The sequence below is a fragment of the Drosophila persimilis genome, unplaced genomic scaffold, assembly GCF_003286085.1.
Source record: "Drosophila persimilis strain 14011-0111.01,24,50 unplaced genomic scaffold, DperRS2 tig00000798-arrow-arrow-pilon, whole genome shotgun sequence".
NCBI classification, from domain to species: Eukaryota; Metazoa; Arthropoda; class Insecta; order Diptera; family Drosophilidae; genus Drosophila; species Drosophila persimilis.
The window spans coordinates 559266-585562 of NW_020825355.1; the positions used below are offsets into that span (position 1 = coordinate 559266).

At 51.6% G+C, this 26297-nt stretch overlaps 2 protein-coding genes across 8 annotated transcripts; one reads left to right on the forward strand and one right to left on the reverse strand.

Annotated features, from left to right (window-relative positions):
• Position 1: 1 nt before the first annotated feature.
• LOC6602479 (uncharacterized protein DDB_G0284459) lies at positions 2 to 21204 on the reverse strand. Of its 7 annotated transcripts, none has more exons than XM_026993021.1 (8): positions 20539 to 20691; positions 18350 to 18445; positions 12355 to 13424; positions 10777 to 12296; positions 4456 to 6415; positions 4122 to 4360; positions 3802 to 4047; positions 2 to 3351 (listed from the first exon to the last, which is right to left on the reverse strand). In XM_026993021.1, exons 1-8 carry the CDS (start codon positions 20666 to 20668, stop codon positions 876 to 878), a joined length of 7737 nt encoding a protein of 2578 aa, XP_026848822.1. In that variant the 5' UTR covers positions 20669 to 20691; the 3' UTR covers positions 2 to 875. The 7 variants fall into 7 exon arrangements, with proteins under 7 accessions (XP_026848822.1, XP_026848823.1, XP_026848824.1 ...); XM_026993017.1 differs by lacking the exon at positions 2 to 3351 and adding an exon at positions 21161 to 21204 and having other exon boundaries at positions 3477 to 4047; positions 20539 to 20698; XM_026993018.1 differs by lacking the exon at positions 2 to 3351 and adding an exon at positions 20990 to 21005 and having other exon boundaries at positions 3477 to 4047; positions 20539 to 20698.
• A 3316-nt stretch (positions 21205 to 24520) lies between these two features.
• On the forward strand, positions 24521 to 26162 carry LOC6602478 (isovaleryl-CoA dehydrogenase, mitochondrial). The gene is made up of 3 exons (XM_002027472.2): positions 24521 to 24801; positions 24856 to 24981; positions 25036 to 26162. Exons 1-3 carry the CDS (start codon positions 24587 to 24589, stop codon positions 25955 to 25957), a joined length of 1263 nt encoding a protein of 420 aa, XP_002027508.1. The 5' UTR covers positions 24521 to 24586; the 3' UTR covers positions 25958 to 26162.
• Positions 26163 to 26297: the final 135 nt, after the last annotated feature.

A 26297-nucleotide genomic window follows, 5' to 3' on the forward strand; every position in this document is an offset into this window, starting at 1 on the left:
CTTATGTGTATATCATTTTGCTTTATTGAAAATACGCTTCTATATATTTAAGTATATACGTTCTCTCCTCTTCTCTGCTCTCCTCCTCGGCAAAGTATTCGCATTTCAAATTATAACTTTTAAGTGATATTCAATGAAAAAAATAATTTTTTTTTGTTTTATATATATTAATTCCTACACTTTGGTCTAGATTAAACAACAATTTGAATCCAACAATTGAATCTCTTTCGCTCCATCGCCCTGCCGCTGGTAGAAAAAAAAAAACATTGTTATTAGATTAGTTCTCTTCCAATTATTTCCTTGCGTTTAGGGCTGCTGCCGCCGCCCCACCATATCATAAGGCAGCCACCAAAAAAAATAGTCTATGTACATACATAGCATGTGTGTTAAGTACATAATTAATACATAATCGTTGCTTCTGCTGGTTCTGGTTCTGGTTCTTGTTGTTCTGTTGTTCTGTTCTGCTGCACTGGTAGACAATGATGAAAAATTATTCCCTTTATAGATAGTAGTTCTCTTTATAGTTAGTACAAGATTCATGGTTTATGGTGTAGCACGGGCATGTGCCGTCAGTGTCTGTTGAACTGGGATTCCGGGTTTCGATTGTTCTGTGACTAGTAGTAGCACGGGGGCAACGCCCCTCGCCATCATCGCACCTCTCCTAAAGTAGTTGCTAGTTCTCTTTTTGTTAGTATGTATATCATTAAGGCCTTCTAGTTTCGAGCGGGCTCTTGGCCGCGTTTAAATTCGTTTGTTTTCACCCATTTAGCAAAAATTCTCTGCTCCAAAATGCAAAATGCAAACCCGCCCCACTCCCCCCAAGGATAGTGTTCGTGACAAGCCCACGGTTAATGGGATATCGATCTCCACTGCTCTCACGTCTGCCTGCCCTCGTTCCCGGGTGGATTGAAGTAGTCCCAGTGATGTGTGTGCACCTGTCGACCGGTCAGCAGAAAGACGAGCACTCCGAACGTGATCAGAATGAAGAGCACCATGAGGGCGGATATGTTCCTCGACTGTTGCTGCTGCTGCGGCTCCATGGCCTCTCCGCGCACGTAGTGGGTCAGCTGGTTGATGATGTTCACCAGCTCCAGGCTGCAGGCGGATAGGAACTGCCTTCCGGCCTGCACCACTGTCCGGGGCTGATCCTCGTCGTACTCCTCTACTGGCTGAGTGGCGCTTCTGGTGCGCGAGCGGCGCGAGGAGCGTGAGCGTGGTCTTTCCACCAGCTGATCTTCCAGCTCAGAGCCCGACTCGGCATCGGCCTGCTCTTGGACATGGCGACGTCGGCACTTGTGCGGCGCCTTGCGCTCTGGCGCTGCAGCCTCGGCCTGCTCGGCCTCAGCGCTGCGCTGGAGATTATAGAAGGCCAACGGTGCCAGGGACTGCAAGTACTCCACACTGGGATATGCCGCTGGTGGCGGTGGCAGTGGCATCAACCCGGCTTCTGTCTGGGTCTGTTCGTCTAAATTCGGAGGCGACTGCTCGGTGGCCTTGCTCTGGCGCGGCGGCTTCACGGGCTGTTCCACATCCGAGGTGGCCGGCTCGCTGCTGGCCTGGCGGCTAGTCTGCGTCTCGGTGGTAAGTAGCGAGGGTCGCTGCTCCCGCACGCGCTCCACTATGTCGTCGATGAAGCCCGGCGGTAGTTCAATGTTTTGGACCACTAGTTGCCCGGACTTGCACTCCAGATCGTCTGCTTTGATGTGGCTGCCGTGCAGCTGCGAGACTTGGATCTGCCCCGCTTGCAGGGCATGGACACGTAGTCGCTCCACCTCCAGCTCGGCCAGGCGAGTGGGAAGCTGCGGCTCTGGCGGGGATTGCAGGGACTGGATTGGCGTGAGCTCGCGGGCTGATTGCTCGGCAATCGTCAGAGTGGTGGCTGCTGCTGCTACGGTGGGGGGCTCGAGGGCTGTGGTTGACTTGCGACGTGGCGGTGGCAGGGGCATATCTTCCGGCTCCTCGACATCCAGTTCGTCGTGGCCGTAGGCGGGTTCGGTGGGCAGAGTGGCCACAAATTTGGGCGTAACTTCGGCCTCGGTGGGTTCGCTGGCGGTGGTCTTCCGGATGGGTATCTCCACGGCAATGGTTTCTGTCTCAGATTGTGGTTTCTCCTCATCTTCAGAGTGTCGGTACTCGATCTCGGAGGCAGCGTGTTCCTCTTCCTCCGACAGCGTGCCCTTCTCCTTTTGCCTGTAGTCGGACAGCTCCTTTTCCATGGCCTCCTGCAGCTCCTTTTCGAGGGCCTCGTCCAGTTCCTGCTCCCTGAGCTCCCTCACCAGCCGTGCTTCTTCATCTTCCTCTTCCTCCTCGTCATACTGATCCGAGTACTTCTCTCCGGCATCCTCCTCCTCCTCGTACTCGCTGTCCCTCAGGGTACGCTCTACCTCGTCGTCCTCCAGCCGGCTCTCGTAGTCGCTTTCCAGCTGGGCCTGCTGCAGCTGCTCCACCGCCGCATCCAGATCCGCTGAACTGGCCGCATAGTCGCTCAAGGCCACCTCTCCGTGCTCCTCTTCCTCCACATCGGATTTGCTCTGTACCGAGCTGTCCGAGAGCAGACCCTCCCGTCGCAGCTCCTCCTCCTCGCGCCGAAGCTCGTCATCCGCCAGATCGGCGGCACTGATGGGTCGCACTATCAGCGAGGCTTGAACAGTGGCATCCTGCTCCTCGCCAGCCACCAGACTGGGCGTGGGGACGCGTCGCTCGATAACCACCGCCGAGGACGGCGTCTGGGGACGACTCAGAGACTTGGAACGGTCCGCCTGAGAGGAGGCCCGCGAGCGCTCCGACATGCTCCGTTGATTGGCATCCCTGAAGCGCTGCAGGCCCTTGGCCAACTGCTCGTCCTCTGTTAGCACACGCACGCCGTCCACCTCGTCCTGGGGCTCCTGCGTCTCGACGCTACGCAGCAGATCCTCGAGGGTCTTGCTGGCCGATCCGTCGGATCCCTTGGCGTTGGCTCGTCGAGGCTCAATGATCTTCATGTCCTCGGTGATCTCGAACTCCTCGCACACAAAGTCGTCGGGCAGCGGGTCCGTCTGTGTGGACACCTCCACCTCGAACTCCCCCTGGTCGTAGCTGTCCGCTTGGCTGGAGCTGGCCACCTGTTCGCTGTCCTCGTAGCTGTCGAGGGCATTGCTGCCAGCACGCGTGGAGCGCTTCTCGCGCGGTGGACGCGGTGGCGCCGGCAGTGGTCGGAACTTCATTTTGTTGATGACCTCGCCAGACTGGAGATTGGAGCGTGGGGATTCGGGACGCTCTAGGGTTCCAGGCTCCTCGTAGTCATCCTCCTCCTGCTGCTGCTGTGCCTGTTGCTTCTCGGGCTGCTGCTGCTTCTGCGGCTGGGTCTCGTAGCTGGGGGAAAAGGTTGGAGGGAGGTGCATTAGATACATCTTGGGGCTTGGGCTTGGGCTTCCGTGCAATCGACAAAAGGCAAAAAAGGCAACAGGATGCTGGCCAACTCGTGTGTTGCAAGTGGATTCGTGTGTATCGTGTATTCATGTTTTATTTGGGTGTACGAGTACGTGGATTCCGGAGTGCAATCGATTCGATTCGATTCGGATCAGATTAGTAGCAGTAGCAAAAGCAGCAGGAGTAGCATTAGCTGTGCGTCTAACCCTTGGTCTTAGTCTAAGCTTAGCCTACAACTTAGTGGCAACAACAGAAATGAAAACTTAACAGAAAAACTTAACGAAAACGCATTCGAAACGAAACGAAAGTCAAAGTAAAAATCAATCGAAAGGTCGGCCATCGCAACTCAAAAGGCAACAAAAGGCGACTCGGCCGACGGGCTGCTTCTCTTACTTCGACTTGATCATCATCTGGGGGATCTCGTCCAGACTGGCCGCCGATCTGCGGCGTGGCACCAGCGGCGAGTCCTCCATGGGTATATACTGCTGTGGCGGCGGTGGCCGGGCCGGTGGTGGGGATCCGCGTGAGCCGCGGATGCTGGGTAGCGTCGCGAATCGCTCGCCGGGCGATCTGGTGAACTTCTTCCTGCGCGCTGGGGGCGTGGGCTTGGGCAGGGGCTCCTTGCGCACCACCGCATAGCTAGAAGGAAGCGAGCAAGAAAGCCACACCTAGCGGAACATCCGTGACAGATCTCTAGGTCTAGTAATGCTCACCCGTCGCTCTCCAACATGTCGATGACGAACCTCTCGTCGCTCTTGGTTCTGGATACTCCTTCCTCGTTGTCCTCCCCCATTTCGGGCTTTGTCTTCATGTCCAGGACCAGGGAGTCCGCACCGCGCGATGTCCTGTCGTCCTCGGAGCGGGGTGTACGCACGGACGCTCCATCCGTGAAGTTGTCGGGCGTGGCTAGCGGTATGTGACGATATTCGTGCTCAGTGCGATAAACAATTACCTGGGAATCAGAATGGGAATGGGCAAAGGTTAGAATGGACTAGAGATGGATTCCGCTACCTTCAAAGTAGTTCCAGATCTCTGCTTGGTACTCACATCTTCGTGTGGCTGCAAAAAGGTATTCGATACTGATCTACCACCAAAGCCATTAAAGAACGAGTCCGCATCCTTCTCAACGGATGCATCATCGCGTGTGCGTTTCTTGTGGCGCCTCGGCGCCAGCGGTAGGGCCTGTGGTCCTGCCTTCTCCATTGCCGCTGTTTCCTTCTCCAATTCGGTTATCTGCTGATCCCGCATCGGTGGCCTGAGGTACTCCTCATCGTCGTCAAAGTACTGGATGCTGCTGCCCCCATCGGCCATGTGCATGTCCTGGCTCCCGTCCACGGATAGCTTGCTGCGGCTTCGGCTGCGAGCCTTGCGCAGAGGTCTCTTAGGGGTGAAGTCACTGCCATTCTGGGACATGGACAGATCGTCGCCGTAGTCGCTGCGCTGGAACTCCTGCGAGTCGTCAATGTCCGGCCGGTAGTTGCGATGCAGGCGCCGGGGCTTTGCCGGCGGTGCCTCGAAGTCTCCGTACTCGCCGGGGACAGGATCTGCGGAGTAGCCTACATGCTGGAGGGCATTGGGCGTGTCGTAACCCTCGCGAATGGCGGCGCTTATGTACTGCCGCAGCTGGATGTTATCCTCGGAGATGCCGCGCTTGCGCAGGAAGAACTCGTCGTCGTCGATGGGCTCCATTACCACCTTCTTGCCTGAACTGGCCGTGGAGTGGCTGTCGTAGTACTTGTGGTAGCCAGCCTCCGCCTCTAGCTCCGCCTTGCGCAGCAGCTTATTCTTCTGTATGTCCTTCTCGGTCCAGCCCTCGGCATCGCGACTGTCCTCCGAGCGCAAATCGGAGTCCTGATGCACCATCGGGCGCCGCTTGAACTCGCGCGACCGCTTGCTGGAGATCTCGTGGATGGCCCGGTTCTCCTCATCGAACTCCGCAAACTGTTTGCTGTCGGCCACCACGCCCAGAATTCCCATCGTCTGGGGCTGCTGGGCCTCGCTGGCCGTGTCCTCGGCCCCCTCCAGATCCTCCTTCATGCGTCGCTCCAGTGAGGACTCGCGGTCGAAGCTCTCTAGCTCGCTGCCGTAGCGCCTGTACCGCGATCCCTCGCTGTCGTTATAGCTTACATCCGAGAACTTGTCCGCCCAGCGGGATCGCACCGGACCAGGTCCACGATCTCCTTGCGGGGAGCTTGTGGAGGTCTGCGACGGTTGCGTCTCGGTGCTGGGGATCACGCTCAGACCCTCTGTGCCCAGCGACGACTCCAGAGCGGGCGGTGGTGGTGGCTCCTCTGTGGGCTTCTTTTTGCGGAAGGCGCGTGGATAGGTGCCAAAGTTGAACTCGAATTTCTTCTTGGGCGCAGGCTGAGCAGGGGCGTCGACCCCTCCTCCTGCCTCTGCACTGGTGGCCTGTGGCTCCTCGGACGTGAGCTCGCTCTCGTTCTCTTTGAAGCTCTTGCTGCGTCGCAGCTTCAGCGTGGAGAACTTCTCCGGCAGTTTGAATTTGGACATGTCCGGTTTGTTGAATTTTGTGAATTCCGGTCGCTTGAGGTCCCTGAACTTGGACATGTCGGGTCGCTTGATCTCGGGCATCTTCATTTTGGAGAATTCGGGCGCCTTGAAGCGCCTGCGTTCCTTGGCCTTGGCCTTGGGACTGCCCGAGATCGGCTTGGGTTTGGCCTGCTGGCTGCTGCGGAGCTTGGTGCGCAGCTTTCCCGCCTGCTGTCGCAGACCGTCCTGCATCTTCTTGGTGCGGTCCTGGGCGCTGGCCATGAAGCTCTTCTTGCGGTTCTCCGGCTGCAGCGGCAGCTCCTCGAGGGCGCTCGAGTCCACCTGGCTGGTGTGTATTTCGTAGTCGGTGCGAGATTCGGTTCGGGGCGTTGTTCCTGCCGAGCTGTCGATGTCCATCGGCACCTGCAGCTCAGAGAGGGCGTGCGCTGGCACTAGCGCTGGCGCTGGCGAGGATTCGTGTGCCGGCGACACGCCCACGGGCTCGTATTCATGATCACTGCAAGAAGAGAAAGGGAGAGAGAGAGCACATGGATTAGTAGACTGGAACGAAGGAAGGAGATCTGTGTGGAGTAGTGACAAGCGAAGGTTAGCAGGAGGCCGTCACCCGGTGTGGAAGGTGTGTGGTGGTGAGGTGGTTGTGGCGGTGGTGCCGAGAGGTCGGGGTTCTAGGCCGCACATAGGGTGGCATAGATGGCTTACCGAGAGAAGTAGGTCCGTTCGAGGAACTCTCTGTGTTCGATTTGGTTTTGGGTCAGGGGCGATTCGCTTGCGGAGGCGAAATCCGCAAGGCGCGACTTGCGTTCGTCAAAATGGAAACTAACCGTCTTTGTCATGCCCCGCCCCGCCCCGTACAGCTGCTCCTGGGAGCCGCTGCTAAGGCGGGGGGCGCGGTCGTGCGACTGGGTGCGAGGCTCCCGGAACGAGGACTTGCGCTGCACCCCAAACCGTTGCTCTGAGGGCGACCGCAGGGGTCGATAAACGTGGCTGTCGGATATCTGTATGGGCACCGAGATGAGCGGACGACTGCCGCCGGTCTGCGAGGGTTCCCTGCTGGCTCCCCAGGAGGCCGTGTCCGGCATCTCGATCTCGCTGGAGTAGAGATTCCTATTGCCAGCCATGAAGCTGCCGCCGCTCATGCTCACGCTCCCACTGCCGCCGCGTGGCAGGGCAGACACCACCACCGGAGCAAAGGCCTCGCTGATGTCCACCGAAGCCCGCTCCGAGGATGCCGCCCCAAAGTCCTCGCGACTGTTGTACATGGTCTGGGCGTGCGTCGGAGGAGCCGGTGGCTTTGCTGGCCGCGAGCCGTACTGGTCCATTTCGTCCACCTTCAGGGAGAAGGTCTCCGTGACACGCACAGCCAGCGGCTCCGCCTCTTTGCCCTTCATCGCGGCACCCGAGGTGGTTACAATGGACATGGCCTGCGGCTTGCCCTTGGAGAACACCGAGAGCATCTTTACGGGCGATGGCGACTTCTCGCGGGAGAAGAGAGAGAGAGAGGGCGTCCTCTCCCGTTTGGGACTGGGAGTGCGAGAGCGCTGGGGCGTCGGGGACTTCTGACGTGGCTCCTTGGCAGCGAACATCGCCTTGAAGCGGGAGGTGTAGGAGCTCTTGACCTCGGGAGAGGCATCCTGCAGGTTGATGGCTGCCGTGGTTGCCTGGATCGTCTGCTGCTGTGGCGTGGGAGAAGCGGGTGCCCACTTGGAGGGACGTTCCGGGGAAAGCTGCCTCTCTGGCGTGTGCTGCCGCTTGAGGGGTTGCAAAGGAAGGGATGGCTCCGCTGGAGACGGACTCGATGGCCGGCTCGAAGGCAGCTTGAGGGTGGCCATCACTGGCGGCGCCTTGGGCTGCCTGGGCGAGGGTCTTGGACTGCGGCTACGGTGCTCCGCCGCCTTCTGTTCCTCATGGCGCACCAGCGCATCGATATCCACCACTGGCATGTCGCTGATGATCTCGATCTTCGTCAGCTCGTCCAGCTTCAGGGGTGCTGCACTCAGGTCTCCCCCAATGGAGGGCGGTCGCCGCGTCTCCGTCTGGATGTTGTCCCGGATGTGCACGATGTTGTGCTCCTGCGCAATCTGCTCTAACTCGGCCACAGCCTCGGCCAGGGGATCCATGGGCGTGGTGACCGTGGTGTTCTGATAGGGACTCTTTATCTGCTGGAAATCCGATTCCAGGAGGAACGAGGGACGTACTGCATCGCCGCCAAAGCGGGACACGTCGATGGGTCGATTCTGGGGCAGCACGTCGCCGGGCAGCTGGTTCTCCTTGTTGGCATCGCTTGGACGCATGTAATCCGGCGACAACGGAGGCCTGGCATTGCGGAAGTCCTGCTGCGAGGGAGCTGGAGACGCCTGGTGCGAGGGAAACAGTGGCTGCTGATCGGCCAGCCCGGGACTGGGGGTGGCCGCAATCAGATTCAGTTGGGGCGGCTGCAGCGATCCCGGCAGAATGGTGGCCTGGAAGAGATCCGCATTGGAGGCTCGTCGACTGGCGCTGGCCGAACGCTGGCCACCCTGACGTCCGGTTCCAGGAGCGTTCGGTATATTAATGTCAGCACAGTAGAGGTCCATTTTGGAGTTGCCCGCCGAAATGCGACGCAGCGAGGTGCCACTGCGCATGGACACGGTGTCGGGGAAACGTCCAACGCTGCCCGACGACAGGCCGCCCATCGACAGCTGTCGTCGGCCTGCGGCCATGAAGGATGTTCCACCTGGATCCGGTTCGGTGGCATCCGAAATGCTGCGCACCACCAGTCCCCGGGAACGGGCCGTCTGCTCCAGCTCCGGATAACGTTCCATGAAGCTCAGATCCACCGATGGGGCAGCCACATCCGCATGACTCACGACCTCAAAACTGTGCGTGGACATATCGTCGCGGGGGAAACTGGTGTTCAGATTTACATTCTGATTCAGGTGCAGGAACTGGTCCTGGTCGCTGTGGTGGCCCTGCCGTGAGCCTGGCCGCGAATCCACGGGATTTATGCGCTCCGGCAGCAGGGACTCGGACTGAAAGTACTGGCAGGCACAGCGCACGTCCAGGGAGGCGCCGCTGGCACTCTCCACCCGCGACACAAAGTGCTTCTTCTCGGCGGGCAGAGCGCCCACCGAGGCCGAGCGGCGGGAATTTAGCATGATCTCCGAGTGAGAGAGAGAGAGAGTGAAATGACAGCTGTTGCTGGTTACTTATTCACTTGGCCCCCGGTCGGAATCCGTATCCGTCCCTCTGTCCGCTGCTCCTCCTCCTCTCGTACTTTTTGTGTCTTTTATTCGTTTATTTTTTGTTCGCTTTTGTCGTCTTGTCGTCGTTCGTGGTGGTCGGTGGCTATTTTTAAGCACCACCAGAGCATGAGCCAGCGCCGCCGTTGGACATTGAATTTATTTTCTGCCCGAATCAGCTCAAAAATTCTTTGCCCAGCCTCTGAGGAATTTTGTGGCACTTGCAACCAGAGCTCCGAACTTTACTTCAGGGCTAAGAACCATCCACCCTTTGGGGCGGGTGACCTTTCTGAATGGAATTCACGTTTTGGGGGTACTGTTATTGAGAGATTCTCTCGATTTTTATGCTGTTTTGCGGTGGGTCCCGTTCTGTGGTGTGGTGTGGTGTGGTGTGTGGTTTGTGCGACGCGACGCGACCGTGTCTACATCGTTGCGATTTTCGGCCAGGACTGAGAGCTTTTTGGTTTTTGCGCGACACAGATTTTCCTCAGCGAAAATTCTTGTTCGAAAGATGAAAATGTTTTTTTCTTCTTTTAAAATTAGCAAAAACACAGACACAAACACGAATCGAGACATGAACAGACACGCACGCACAGACACGACTACGCGATGACGGATTAGGCAATTGCATTTGTGTGTTTGCCATACTGTTGTACTTTTGTACTGTTATACTGTTATACTCTTGTTCTGTCATACTGTGGCCTGATCAGACATGCAGACAGACAGCAGGAGGAGTACATAGCCGCAGCAATTAGTTTTGTAGTTCTGTTCTGCACTTTCATGTTCTATTTTAGAGGCTGCCTCTGCTCTGCCTGCCGGAAATCTTCTTGTCATTCGTTGACCTTTAGATCTCTAAATATACTGTACACACTGTACGTACACATAATCCCAATCGATCACCATTCGATGTTTAGATGTCGGACTTATCCAGATACGGAGCTACATATGTACATACATATGTTTCATTTAGAGGCGTGGTCTCCAGCTTTAAAAGTACGTAGTTTTTATATGATTTATGGTTTATATATGTGTGTGTGTATGGCTTATCCCAGTTATGCAACCCAACCCCCCCTTTCACCTCAGGAAATTCATTCATTTATTGGAACCAACACCAACATTTGCGGGACAACAACAACAAGTGGGGGGGGCGGAGACGGACGGCACACAGTACATGGAGGCCTTACCTTAGGTCTATATCATAAAAGCCACCTTCATTGGGAGCCCTCTACCAAAACTTGTTAGTATCACCGCCGCTGCAGCAGCAGCAGAGTGTCCAGCGGGAAGGACCTCTCCACCAAGAGGATCTGTGTTTGCGGATTGGTACTGCTACTGGTATTGGGTTTGTTGTGGTGTGGTCTGTGTAGTGGTAGTGGTAGTCTTGGTAGTACTGTGGTGCTGGTGCATTCGTGTGTTTGGTGGTGCCTCGATCTCGATTTCGGTTTCGATTTCGAAAGCGTCTGCGCTGGCCACCTCCCGGCAAGAGGGTTAGTAACAGTTTCATGAGCAGGGCAAACAGGTTAGACTCTCTGCAAGATTGGGTTAGAGCAACAGCAGAACCGTTTGGATTGGTTGGAAGGTTGGTGCCGAGTGTTAGTGTCAGGCGTTTGGGGATGCCTCTGGGGATTGGTCCATCACTTACCTCTCGCTCTTCCATTTGGCCGCATTGGCGGCTGCCTCTAGCACGTCTTCGGGCAGCTCGATGTCCTCGCGATGGGGCTCGGCCTCGTCTTCCACATGCGAGAAGGTCACCTTCTTGTCCGAAGGCGCTGGCGAGGCTTCCTTCTTGAGCGCGGGACGCAGGTCGGCGACCTCCATCGACTCGATGTCGCTCTCCTCGGCCACGGGCGACAGCTGTGCCAGGCGGGCTCGCTCCTCGTCCGACGAGGTGGAGTCTATGGAGGAGAGCGGGGCCAGGAGGGCACCAGACTTGCCGGAACCGGCAACCGCCGAGGCCACCTGCTCCTCCTCACTGCTGCCCATGCGATCCAGGGGTACTGCCTTGGCGGCCTCAATGTCATCGATGGCCAGATGGTCCTGACGCGTCAGCGACTTTTTGAGGGCGTCCAGCTCAATGATGGACTGCTGATCCACCAGTTCGGGTGTTTGGTGGCCAATCTCCTCATAGACATGCTCGCGACGGAGTCGTGGGGTCTTCTTGGGAGGAGACTCTGTGCCATCGCCATCCGCAGTTGTCCCATCTTCAATTTTCTCCTCCTGCGGCTCTGTGACCTCCAGAGCGGGTGCATCGATCTCAGTCTTTGCCACGGGCAGCTCAATGATCTCATCCGGCTGGGGGACACTCCCTGCTGCCGCACTGGTGCTGGGCATATCCTCGCGCTGCTCCTGCTCGAGCTCCTCCTTGTTGCGCTTGCGACAGGGCGACTCATCGTACTCGACCAGCTCGAGGATGTCGTCCGAGTCCTGCTTTTCGATAAAGTGCGGAATCTCACCGCGGTCCGACTTGGGCGAGGCCTTCAGCTTCATGATCTTCTGCTGCTCGCCCAGGACGATCTTCTCGTCCTTCTTCAGGGTGATGCGCTTGATGTTCAGGCGCTTCTTCTGCCTCTCGGCCAGACTCTTTAGCTTCTTCATGATGTCGAAGCTCTGCTTGGCCTTCGGTTTGGAGCTCTTCGGGGGCTTCTCTGTATTCGGGATAAGAGATCCCGGCGGCGGGGCTAGTTCGTGGAGGCTGTTCTGCCGGCTGGGATTGGCAGAGGTGCCTGGCAGTGACTGGGCGTCCTCGTGGGTGCGTCCGCTGCGCCTGCGCCGGATGATGTCGCGGATGTGGGCCAGGCGACTGGTCTTGCGCGGCTTGTTGTGGCCGCCGACGGCGAGCACAGAGTCGGAAACACAGGAGATGCACTCGCTGAGGGCGTCTTCGTTGTGGGTCTCGTGCTCTGACTCGGAATCGGCCTCCGAGTCGGACTCCTCGCTGCTGTCCTCGGAGGTGTGGGCTAGCGCCTCGTCCTCGGAAAGGTCCTGTATATAGCGCTCGGTCTCCTTGACCAGCACCTGCTCGTCGTAGCGCACCTTCTTCAGGGACTTGGGCGATTCGGACTTGAATCGCAGCTCCTGGGACTTGCGCAGGAGCAGCACAATCTCCGGCTGCTCGTCGGGTCCCAGGGGACGCTTGTACAGATGCGTCCACGGATAGCCGCCCTGCGGGAGGAACACGGATCAGACAAAAGAAGGAGGACTGGTTGGTGAGGCCACTTACCCGCTCTCTGGCTCGTCGAAGATCCTCCCAGCGATAGGTCTGGAGCGGAATTGGCGGCTTGTCCTGGCTGCTGTACAGCAGATACTTCTTCAGCGACTGATAATACTCCCTTTTGCAGTCCGCTGAGAGTCGTTGGGCATCCGTCTCGGTCTCCCCTGCCGCGTTCTGTTCGATTTGTGGCAGCGAGTCAATGAACTCCTTCCGCTGCTGTTCCTCGGCCTCGGTCTTGGGCGTGGGCACCTCCACGAGCTTTAGCTCGTTGGCTGCGTGTCTCAGTGGCCTGGGCTCCTCCTCTGCCTCCGGCAGCTCCAACACAATCTCCGCCTGCGGCTTGTTCTTGAGGATGCTGGTCAGCTCGTTCAGCTGCACCTCCACCTGCTGGGATAGCGAGCTGAGCTCGTCGCGATCGCGCTTCGCCTGATTGTCGTGCTCAGTCTTGGCCTCGTCTACATCTTTGCTCAGGGTTTCAATAAGCTCGCGCTCGATCTCATCCACCAGCTGCTCGGCGGTTCGACGCACTAGCTCCGAAGGGGGGGCCGTCTCTTCTACCTTGGGGATTTGTTGCAGGGCCTGCTCGATCTCATCGACCAGCTGCTCGGCGGTCCGACGCACTGCCTCCGACGGGGTGGCCGTCTCGTCTACCTCGGCGATTTGATGCGGCGGCGCTAGAGTCTGAATGGCCTGCTTGGTCTTGGCCCCGGCTGGTTCCACCTCGATTACAGACGCGGCATCGTCTGTCCCGACCTTGGATGTGCCCTGCTGCAGCTCTTGCTCAAAGGGCGTCAGCTCCCTGATGCCCACTCCGCTGCCCTGGCCCACAACGTTCTCGATGAGGTGGGACTCAAAGTCCAGCAGATGCGACCCTCCCGGAGTGGTGGGCACTGACAGCACGGGATGGCTGCCCAGCGAGGAGTTGGCTTCACTGTGGTGGTTGTTGCTCTCGAGGGCCAACCTCAGGGCGGCGGCCTTGCTCTGCCTGTCCTGCAGTTGGGAGTCGTTGGCGACGCCGTTGATCAGCAGAATGGTCGGCTGCTCAGCTCCAGATCCAGGTGCGGAGCCGGGTAGCGACACTGCGGGTGGCAAGGAGAGAGAGAGAGAGAGAGAGAGAGAGAAAAAGATCATGAGATCGGTTCAATACTCAGGTGTTTTCACAGTGCAACAGGTGCTAAAAATATCAGCAAAAGCAAACGAGACGAGACTCTAGACAAGAAGACAATAAACCACTGCCACCACATTCAGATTACATAAGATGATATGATGCTCTCCCAGAGAACAAAAAAAGAGAGAGTGGGGGCGAGTAATGGAATGGACAAGAGATGGAGAGAGACAACAACAACAATAAATTTTCGCAGTACTATTTCGATATCGAAATCAATTTTCGACCAGCACAGCACTCGACTGCAATTACGAAATCCGAAATCCGTAATCCGTAATCCGGGAATTACTTACATATTTCCCCTACCCAAAAAAAAGTTCTTTCCAGGGGGATACACGGACGCGTATACGAATACTCCTGCGATCCCTGCGGTTCGTTAGTTTTCGTTAAGTGTTTCGTTGCTTCGTGTTTCTTTTATATTGAAATAAAATCAATCGAATACTCGTTTATATAGCAGTGCTTTAGTGCTCTTTGCGATGCTTTCCTCACAAATAAATATCTTCAGCGCAGCGCAATTCGCGGGAACAGTACGGTACACGAGCCGTGCATTGAAATTGTCCGGGGCCGACTGGCCCGTCCGATTCGCTTTTCGCCAGGCAGAGGCCCCGCATAGAAAAAACCCGACGGTCGAGAGACTAATTTTCTTGCCTTGTGTTTGGGTTTTAAAATACTTATGCTTAACAATTTTCACCATTGAAATTCGTTGCTCTTTACTCTACTCTACTCTACTCTGCTGCTCTCCCTCTCGCCTTTCCCGGTCGTTCTCCGCCTTTTGTTTTGTCGTAAACAATTTGCAGTTTAGTTTTTACACACACATGCTCGTAATATTGCCATTACCTTTAATCTAGATTCTAGAACACCGTTGATAAACAAGAGCGCACTGCGCCCAAGCAGTCCGCCAAAAAACAACTGAAAAATCTGATTTCATTTTCATGTGTGCCCGATTTCCCAGAGATTTCTGTATTACATTCAACAAATTATTGTTTGCTTATAGATGGTATTCATACATGCCTGTATGTACACACAGACCTGCTTATGTATGCACACATGTTTGTCTGTACTGGAACTAACGTAATCACATGAACAATTACAAGCTCACGAAACCAAATTGTTTGTACAAAGCAGAAATTTGTTTTCCGTTACGCCTTTGGATCTGGATCTGTCTGGGGGTGAATGAAAGAGCTTTACGGTAACTACTAGATAAACAGCCCTAGACAACACACACTACATATTCATGATGAGTATCTTATGCTCACGATACACCATACAAACATATGTACACACCCTCAAATTATGCATATTTATTCAGAGAGTCTATAATTTGATTTGATCATGCCCATGATTGATCATTCCTCGCAATGGATTGTCTGAGGTAAGAAAGTTGGATCATTTATGTGCCTTTAGACTGTGACCTCATAGCGAAAACTTGAGTGTTTATTTCTAAATAGGTTCTGCAGATAATATATACATAGAGAAATTAATGAATTTTCAATGATCGTCAGTCGAAAAAGACTTTAAAAGATGTGCCTAAACCCATGCTTTTCACCTGCATGTGTTTAGGAGTGTCAAAAAATTCCAGAAAAAACCTTGTGCCACTACCAACATTTTTCCTACTAACATACATATATCTACATATATCTTGTTGGATTCTTCTTTCTTCAAATTCATAACCTATGACCAAATAAAGAACATAAATCTGCAAGTACGAATATTCTGTACCATAAAGTCATAATTTTTGAATAGCCGAATATCTTATTAATGAACAAAGCCCCTTCTGCGGTCATAGCTATTGATAATTTATTGGTTATTTTACGACTGATGAGACGACATAGATTCCCTCAAATTGTTGCTATTCCGTTCTTTTTCCATTCACCTTATCAAGTCTTCACTGTAGCAGCAGATTTGGCCATGTATGAAGTACATATGAGGATAAATTTACCATCACAATTCGAGCGTAACTGCTGTGCTGCGACTTGCCTTACATGGTGGGCTGCCTGCCTGCCACTCGTTTTCAGTTGAGTGGATTTGCCTGGCACTTTTCCTCAAAAGTAACTTTTCATATATGCAAAATTGACAACTGGCTGCCATTCCTCCTTCCATTCACCCGGAAAATGGAAATCAATTCCGAATCATGGACAAGTTCATGACCATTGTGGCAGTTGAACTTTGCAACAGAATGTGTCCGCAGATGGAGAGGGGAGGGAGAGCGATAGCAGCACTCTGCGGGGCACACGTAACGCTCTATAAATAGTCGTACTCCATGTAATCGGCCTACGAACGAACCATTACCCTGCTGGTCATTACACATTTGTCAATTGATGGGCTGGCACTGGGAGCTCGACACCGACCCCGACCCTGCCACCGCATTGCGTAACATGCAAATCAATTAAACGTGGGGCCCGCGACTCCAATCACTCACCGTAATTACCGGCCACACTGAGGAAAACATAAACCATACTCGAAGGAACTTTAGGAGTTTGGTTAGATATAGATTAAATACAAAAAATAACAAAAAAAATAATAATTTGGAAAAATAAACCGAAAAAAAAGAGTAAAACTACGGCCGGGCGTCTCTTGAGCTTCACATGTTCGACGTCTAATCGCGTTTTGAATACTAGCAAAAATACAAAAAAACTATCTGCGCTGAAAACAAAAACTAGCTGCGATGCCAACTGCGGCTGCGGGCAGAGACAGACACAGAGACAGAGACATTACGTGGACGGAGACGGAGACGTCGCTGACTACGTTTGACGTTGCTCTCGAAATGCCAAATGCTGATTGAAAGGCGAGAGAAACGGGAGAGAGCCAGAGCCAGAGGCAGGGCCAGAGATAGTGACAGTGACAGCGTCTCCTCTTCCTCCTCCATGGGGCTGGTTGGCTGGCTGGCTGGGCAACGTGTTGCACTTTCCTCCCCAGCTCGTCCACTGGTTGCATGCGATGATGTCGCCAAACAGCACCGCCGACGTAAGCGGTGCCGTCCAAGGTCGCCTATGCCGCCACCAGGCAGGCGGCTCTCCTCTAAATTTAGAATCATTTAAGCGTAACGCTAACGCACTTGAGGGCGCTACTCTATCGCCAAGACATGCCAGGTTATTATGCCCTTCAAAAGGGGGGTATCAGCAGCAGCAGCAGCAGCAGCTATTGAGTTGGGCTATCTGTTTGTGTGTATCTGCTGCTATGAAGACTGTTTTGAGTAACTCGTAAACCTATTCTCCGAAACCAAAACTCAGTATTTGACATAAATCTTACAAGAGGCAGCCCTTTAACAAAAAAATGAATTAAACTGGCTCAGTTCTAGTTGTGGAGATAAGTATCTGGCCTAAACTGGGCAGAGTATTCCCTTTTAGCTGAAGGCAATGCCCAATTATAGGTCGGAACCAGCCGGTCCAGTCGGATCACTATATAAGTAGATCTTCAACATATCTGCCTTTCCCTATTCTCTTAACTACAGCAGACTTTAACAAATGTCTCTTTAAAGACATCAAAAGCATATCTAAATACGAGCTTCATTGGTAGAACGATTGGTAAATATGCAGATGTCATTAGAGCGTATAGAGATCTCATTTACTAGAGTATTTGCATCTTCGACCTCGATAGATAGCCCTTCTTTCTTGTTAACAAGCTACGCTCTCTCTCTCCCTCTCTTGTTCGGAATTGGCTAGAGAAATATGTGATTTCTGTCCACCCATTCTCTCCATAATCTATCATCTAGAGGACTGGCTCCCTGCTCTCTCCTGATCTTTGGCACCTCTATTCTAATGAATGAGCCAAACCGCTTCAGAAACTGGCACACATTGCGTATGCGTTATGTCCCGGCTAAACTTTTTCTGTGCTCTGGTGTGCTCGTTGATAATTTTTGCTTGTTTTGAAAATAAATTCTCATGACACAATTGCAGAAACGTTGTGTCCGAACCGAACCGAGCCGCAGCGAGTTCATTGTACGGTTTAATTATGCGAATCAAGTAGAATAGAATTGCAGGAACGGAAATTGCAGATCGTAATTGATTTCCTTGGGGTCATTTCCATATTTTCAGCGCATTTTAATGCTGAGTTTTCTTCGGAGAGCCCACACACACACGGAGACTTTTCGTCGATGACCTTGACTGGCCAGATATTGAATTATTTATGTACAAACCTATAAATATAGTTCAGGGCATATATACATATACATACGACATACACACTCGGGCAGAGCAGCTGGCCTTTCTTCATATTGACGATTAGTCGTAGTTCCAAAACTGAAAACTGAAAAGAAAATCAACCCACAGCCACGACGACAACACGCGACAGAAAATGAGAAAACGAAAACGAGAACGAGAACAGGAACGAAGACGAAACAAAACGAAAAGAATAGGCATAGGACAAAGCAGAACCGAATTAAAATCAAACAAGCACAATACGAGTATATATGTACCTAGTATCTAGTATAACATATAGGTATACGTAAGGGAGATACAGATGTAGATATAAATGGACTGACGGACGGATGGATTGGACACAATCACAGCGAAAGTAAAACAAAAGTTAAGGCACTCAGTGGCCCACTCAGAACTCATAAATAATGAAAGTACACGAGTACAAATGAACCAGAGGCGAAATGAGTTTGTGTTCCTGGTCCACATGGAACTGTTTAGAATGGGATGCTAAACAATCGACGATGCACCCGGGCAGTGGCAGCGGCAGCGGCAACATCAACGGCAACGGCAACGGCAACATGTTGTGTTGCCACAGCAGATCTGCTGTTCTTTATGAATGAAGCACACCACAGACGAGGCACAAGAACAGTGGGTGGGGGTGGGAGGAGCGGAGAGGTTAGTGGAGTGTGTGGAGGCATTTTACCAATCACTGGTGCCATACAGGTCAGGAATCGGGTCAGTGTTGTGCTCGTGCTGGCAATGGCCCTATTCAGACTGGGTGTTGTCCGCGCTGCTCGTCCTGCAATTAGGTCAAAGTTTGTTTTAGAATTCCCCATCGAATGTACGAGTGGGTGACGGTGACGGTGACGGCTGCTCATGTGATGTACGGGATGTGCTACGATGTGGGATGCTAATTGGAAATCAATCATACTTCCATTAGCCGGGCTTCCTGATACCCTACCCGGTGACCGACCAGCTTTTTGTGGCTGTCTCTCTGCCAATTACCAGCCAATTTTCACCCACTCTGAATCATCAGTTTTCTTGGCCATGCTAATCAATCGGTGAAATGTTTCGTTCAAGAGATCTCTGGATGCTATTTAGTGGCATTTTGGGTCGAATCTTTTAGCACATTTGGAAGAGCTTAGAAGAGGAAGTTCTACTGGGAGTTTTAGCGTCTCCGATAAGATGATTTATGAATAAATGATTCAGAAGCTTTGAGACTTCGATTAGCTGCAGTATGAAATTGAAGTCTCGACAGCCTATAGATTTATGATTGTAATATTATAATCATAAATGTGACTGCTGGGAATAGCAAATGACTTCACCACTCAATGATGGAGCCATAATTAAGTTGGAATGCAATCAAGAATGAAAAAGATAACCTTCGATATCTTTTGAAGTCCTATTGGAGATCATTTTGTACTTTGCTCTGGGCCAAGTGTATTTTCGCAAACCCCTTATTATGTGTCTAGCCACTTAGAGGCTTTCCCCACCCACTAAATAGTTATAGTCTTTCCCATAAGTACTCGTAGCCTTAGTGTTTATGCAACAAGTCTCCCATTTATCGGCGGCACTGCCAGTCAGTGGAATAGCTAGATAAGTCTGTCCCCCAATTGCTGCGATAAGATAGCGAAACCATATGTTTAGGGCCCCAATCATATGACGCTCGAGGCGGGACTACGTGCTGCTGTTCAGAGTGCAGCGTCCCGCTTCTGCACTGGCCGATACCAGTACTGCAGGGGGACTTGGACCTGGCCTTAGTCAGATTTATAGACAGCTGTTTTAATCGCGCCTGTGTGCAAATGTTTCTCCACAAGGGGCTTTGCGATAAGCTCTCCTAAGAAGTCCACAACCCAGCTGCAAATGGGAATGGAAACAGGTCGGGACTGTGGACTGTTTTCACTTTCGTTGTCTGGTAACGGGAAAACTCTGATCACATAGATCACGTCGATTCTGTGACCAATTTGAAATCTTGATCTATGCAACTGCAACGGTACCCCACTGTGGGGTGGGAGAGGGCACAACCGGTTTGGCAGTTCACACAGCGCCAGGTGGAGATACCATGGGCGTCATTGTGCTTGGGAAATATTTAGTAGAAGATGCCGCTCACATGGAGCCCTCGCCCCGGTCTGAGTTCGTTCGGGCTGTTTACCTGAATTCCAAACAACCCAATAGATTTCGAAACGGAAAACTAAAGTTTAAAGAAAATTCTCTTTTGCTAATAGCCAAGCGTATATGCTCTTTAGGATGTATGGCCACATATGCCCAGCGATTCCACAAAATAAAATATCTAAGAGTCTTTCAACTGGGTCTATCTGAAGCGTTAATAAAAATGAGAATATGTAAGATATTCTCATCAATATTTCCCATAAATATTTCCCTCTGCTGCAAGACAACCTTCACAACAAAGTTTCTCTACCATTCTCCACCCAAAAGGCCAGACAATTGTATGATATTAGGGGGCCAGGCCATTGCATTTGATTACCGATTTCCGTTGGGTTTTTGTCTGTGAACTCTGAATTCCGCTGCGAAATACATGTACTCGTATGTACATGTACTAGCACATGTGTATAATTGGGAAAACGCTTTTCCGCTGCGGCGCCAAAACCGAGCACGACTTGTCATAGCTTTTGGCTGGCGTTCAACTTGGCAGACAATCATAAGTAATGTTCCATACAGTATAGTACAGTACAGTACACTTGGATATATATATAAATATAGACACACTCTCGCACTCACACACTTGCACACTCAGCGTGGTCTATATTCGTCAAAAATTGTCATTACAACGCCCACGCGGCGTATGCGTAATGCTCGACTAATTTATGGGGCAAATGCAGCTCTTGTTCGGGCCAAAGATGAGATGGGGATCGGATGGGATCTGGGGCCTACCTTCATCCCAGGGATGATGATGCTGCTGTTGTTCCTGTGCCTGTTCCTGTGGCAGTTCCTGTTCGATTGGGGCCTGTACAGGTCGCGATTTGCGTCCTTTTTTGGAGCGTTTACTGTCGGTGGGCTCCATTTTTTGCGGCTGCTGAGATTTACTTTTTGGCTACAAGACACGCGCGTAAATAGATAATACTTATATATTTTTATGCAGATACTACATGTACATATACTCGTATCGCGTGCGACTGTGTGTGTGTGTGTGTTTGTATGTGTGTGTGTGTGTGCGTGTGCTTTATCTTCAGTGACGCACACACATTGCGGCCACAAGTGACATTTGCCAAACACTCACACAATCGCACTTTGGACACACACTCTCGCGGGTTTCTTTTTTACGAACTTTTTTTTGTATCTTTGATTACTTTGGCGCGTTGGGGGGAAAAGTTTAGATACATACGTATACTCGCCGTATATCTATCTATCTATCTATCTATCTATCTGTACGGTACGGTCCGGTACAAATATATTTAAATTTTAAAGATCTCTAAGTTATTTTTAATGCGGTGATTTAATTTAACGCACACACACAGACAAAAAAAGACACTCTGGCACTTTTCATATTCCTTACTTGCCAAAATGTTGAGGAAAAGCTGTGGAAAACTGCGACAACTTTTCGCTCACCGATATTCCAAAGATTTAATTATGAAATTCGATTTAATGGACATTACGTGACAACGCGACGTTTCTGAATTTTCCAGCCAATAGCAAACTTTTACGATTATTAATTATTTGTTTTTTTTTTCTTTTCTTTTCGACTAACTGCCGTCCGTCCGTCCGCTGGACTGGCCTGTCGAACTGCCCAACAGTTAAGCAGGGAAACTGCCGGGCCCGGTGCTCGATTGGGTCGTTGTTATTGGCTGGGTCTCGTACCCGTATCCGTATCCGTATCCGTAATCGTCTCGGTCTCGGTGTCGGTCTCAGTAGCGGTATCGGTAGCTGTAGAGGTGTTCGTGCACTTGAAGAACTGAGCGAGAAGTTGTGTGAAATGTGAATGAAAATCGCGCACGGAGTCCATGCGACGTCGTTGTCGCTGTCGATGTCGTCGATCGTTTGCCGTGCCGTCCCGAGCGCGACTAATGCCAAGCACCGCTGACAGCGCGATCTCGGAGAGCTTTTTTTTTTTTTTAGTTGGTTTTACTTTTGGACTCTGTGTGTTTTTTGTCACTGGTCACACGCTGCTCGCGACCGCTCCGGTCGGTCCGTGCCGTGCCGTTCCGTTCCGTTTTCTCTGTTGGAAATATATTTTCGGTACCTCCGCCGCCGTGTAATTGGCTTTCATTCAGTGAGTCGTCCGGCGGCTGGTGGAGCACGGGGCAAATGCATTTGGTTATCACACATTATTTCGCATTTCAAGTGTATTTATAGAGATACAGCTTCATCGATAGAGAGTTGGTTGCATGCCAACCTTTGAATCGCCATGCAAATCAATTGGAAGAGATTTCGTCTGGCAAAATACCCATTAATTACGAGGAGTTTAGGGTGGGGAGCAGTAGGAAAAAGATTATAGATTTCATCATCCCAACTATCTATCTATCTATCTATTACCCTTGAAGGTCTCTACCCCTAAACCCATTGCTTTTCTGAGGAGTTTTTGGTGGGGAGAAGCCTTAAAAAGAGGCCTTTGCTAACCAATGCGGGGAGATGTCTTTGGAGATGAAAGTTCCAAAGACAATTTCCCAATAAACATTCTATTTGAACGAATCTACTCCGATCAATAAGTATAGGTATAGGCGCCCAATGGGAACGCATCATAAAAACAAATGAAAGTAAAGCGAAAGATTTAATGGCCTCTAGAAGGGGCGCCCATTAAATGGTCGTTAGAAATAAAAAACAAAAACAGAGGGTTTCAAAAGTATTTTACAATGGACAGACACAACAAGTTCAAGTTGTTGAGCCCCCAGATTGCATGTTTTGTGTTTCAGACATGTTTATGGGGGAACGGAGGCAGGGGCAGAAACAGCAGCAGAAACAGAAGCAGAGTTCAATTGCCGCACTACATCCAGCGCGGATGTCGGATGGGGCTCGAGCTGCTGCCACTGTCGCTGTGCCTCCTCATCAGAGCTGCCTTTGTGCCGCCCCACTCGTACGCAAAAGTGGCAACTGCTGCCTCATCAAGTTCATTCCACTTGGCATTAAGAGCATGGCGGAGCAGGGCGGCAAACAAAACCCAAACAAATATCCCAAGAATGCTGCAGCAGACACTGACAGTGAGATCTGTTTATAGACCTAGGCGGCATTTAATTACTGTGAAAGTGGGGTGGACGGATGGTGGGGTGGTGGGGTGTTGGCCGTCCCAGCACTGGGACTGGGTGATGATTACATAAAAAGTGCCGATTTCCCCCTAATATTCCAGGCCTATACAATATGTGTGATTAATCAGTCAAAGTAGACCGAAACGCCTTGATCTTTGACCTTTGACGGGGTGTGCAGGTGCAATGCGTGGGATGACATGACTTTGGGCCCGTAATGGGGGACTACACATGAAAGCGTGCATGGTACAACAGCAATGGATGGCTCCAAAGGAACGTGGCATTGTTACCTACAATACAAAGCGCGTCCTTATTGAGTCGCGTTGCTAGAGTTTATTGACAGGATATAGACGACGAAAGCGACGACGACGACGACAACGACAACGAAAACGACAATAGGTTACGCCTATTGTGGTGGAGGTGGTGGAGGCGGAGGCGGAGACGGAGACGGAGTCGAGTTTCGGGGTAGCACCATTAATCAAACGCACACACGTTAGCGAGCTCCACCGCCTGCCAATGGGTGGGTATAGTAGGAGCGACAGCGGCAACTTATTTATGGCCTATGGCTAGGATATTTATCGATTTGCCTTAGCCGAATTGTTCAATTATTTGGCTTACATTTGCCCTTCTTCTCTCACTTTTTCTATTTCCATTAATTTGTAATTCCAGTGGCTGCTGCACATCGGCCTCTCCTCTCCTCTGCTCTGCTCTGCTCTCGCTGCTCTGCTCTGCTTTGCTCTCCCTTCTGACCCGCACGTCCAGTTAATTAATTATCATTACAAGTATAACATTATGCTCGACGGACACAGCACAAGACACAAAAGTCCACGACCACGGGGCTAAAGGGATTGGAGTCCAAGGGAACACGCGGCTCGGATAAGGAGACGCTCCGCGGGCAACGCACAGCGATGGGAACCGACTGTGGGACTGATTGGATGGGTCTCGGCGTTTTTAATTCCATTTAGACCAAGGCTCTAGCCCTACTGACTGCGGCTCCTGTTTATGTTTATCCTTGCGCCTGCACCGTGCTCGCTCTGCTTGTTCTCTGCCATAGTTGTGGTTGTTGTTATTGTTGATGTCGGCATATTTCGTTGCCGCTGCGTTGCCCGGCATTCGGCGGCGTCAGCGGGTAACGGGTAACCAGTAACCAGTCCATGCATTCAGCCATTCAGTCCATGCCTTTGTAGAGTCCTGCGCAGAGCCAACCAAAACGCAATAATTACGAATTTACTTTACTTATTGGCCGAAACACCATCTCTCTAAAGCTCCTGCTTGTGAAAGAGACACCAACTAATGGTAATCACTGTTTGAGTGCAATGGAGAGTCTTGCGCAGATCTAGAACTTGGTTTCCCGCTAAACTTTTCGAATTCAGATTTGAAATATTATCGTTTCCTTGGGTGCTGCCACACTGCTTGAAAAAAATCATACTAAATCGAACTTACTGGCAGCACTTGTGAGCAGCTGACAAAGGCTCGCTGCTTTGACACTCTGATCGCTCAGGCGTTGCCATCGTGTAAACATAGAGCATTTTATAATATTTATATTGGAGAAAAGCATATATATTTACCTAAATTCAATGCTATTACTTGCAGAGTGTTTAATGATTGGATTCGACTCTCATCTCAATCGTACCACCTGTCTGATTCCCACTCGTTGGTTTCGAGCGACGAGTGTGCACAGCTGATCAGAGGAGGTTAGATAATAGGTTTGTGGTTCCATATTGACTGAAAAAAAAAACACCAACATGGCTCTGAGATTTGTGGCGAAATCCTGCAGATCTTTGCTGCAGCACAGCGATCGCCAGTTGTCCTGCACCCGAACTCTGGCCCATTATCCCGTCAACGATGCCATGTTCGGGCTGGACGAGGATCGGCAGAAGTTGCGCGAGGTAGCGTTCAATTTCTTCCAGAAAGAACTTGCGCCCTACGCCAAGGAGATCGACAAACTGGACAACTTCAAGTAGGCGATGACGATATGGAAGAGAAGCAAAATAACATTTACTTGCATCCATAGGGAGATGCGTCCATTCTGGAGGAAACTTGGCGATCTTGGATTCCTGGGGATCACAGCGGAACCGGACTATGGCGGTACTGGTGGAAGCTATCTGGACCACTGCATTATAATGGAGGAGTTTTCGCGGTGAGCTAAATAGGTCAGAGTCCTTATAAATAATCTTTAAGACTTTATTCACAGTGCTGCTGGTGGCGTGGCTCTGTCCTATGGAGCGCATTCAAATCTTTGCATCAATCAGCTGACCAAAAATGGCACACCCGAACAGAAGGAGCAGTATCTACCGAAACTTTGCAATGGTGAGCACATTGGAGGCTTGGCCATGTCCGAGCCCGGGGCCGGTTCCGATGTGGTGTCCATGAAGTTGCGCGCCGAACGCAAGGGGGACTATTACGTGCTGAACGGAAGTAAATTCTGGATTACAAACGGATCTGATGCGGATACCCTGATTGTGTACGCCAAGACAGGAGGCAGCGGTGTCGCAGACAAGCATGGCATTACCGCCTTCATTGTGGAGACCGGCTGGGAGGGCTTCAGTGTGGCTCAAAAACTGGACAAGCTCGGCATGCGTGGCAGCAGCACCTGTGAGCTGGTCTTTCAGGATCTAAAAGTGCCCGCCAAGAATATTCTGGGCAAGGAGAACAAGGGTGTCTATGTGCTGATGTCTGGACTGGACTTTGAGCGCCTCGTGCTGGCCGCCGGACCAGTGGGCCTCATGCAGGCCGCCTGCGACGTGGCCTTCGACTATGCTCATCAGCGCAAGCAAATGAGCCAGTTAATCGGAGAGTTTCAGCTCGTTCAGGGCAAGATGGCGGACATGTACTCCACTCTGAGCGCCTGTCGCAGCTATCTCTATACTGTGGCCAGATCTAGCGATGCCGGAAACCGCAGCCCCAAGGACTGCGCTGGCGTCATCTTATACTGCGCCGAGAAAGCCACCCAAGTAGCACTCGATGCCATTCAGATCCTCGGCGGCAATGGCTACATCAACGATAATCCAACGGGCCGCATTTTGCGCGATGCCAAGCTCTACGAGATTGGAGCAGGCACCTCTGAGATCAGACGCTGGCTAATTGGACGCCAGCTAAATCAGGAATACAAGTAATCATGCATTATACACTTTTATATGGAACCAGAAACGCATTTACGATTATGGAAGCGGTGCAATTTGAACTAATGTACGACCAGAAAAGACTAATACTTGCATTTATCACACATTTTTATGAATTTTATAAAATGTACCTAAGTTTTATGTATGTTATATACTCGTATGTTATGTGCCTTAATTAAAACAACCAACAGAGCTTTAATAGATTTTTCCGACACTCAAAAGGGATCTTTTTCGATGCCGATCGAGAAAGAGCGGATGGATAACGACTAAACTTTAAAAGGGCAATATCTTCATTGTCCTTGATGCGATGTCTGTCAAACGGCATCAAATTCTC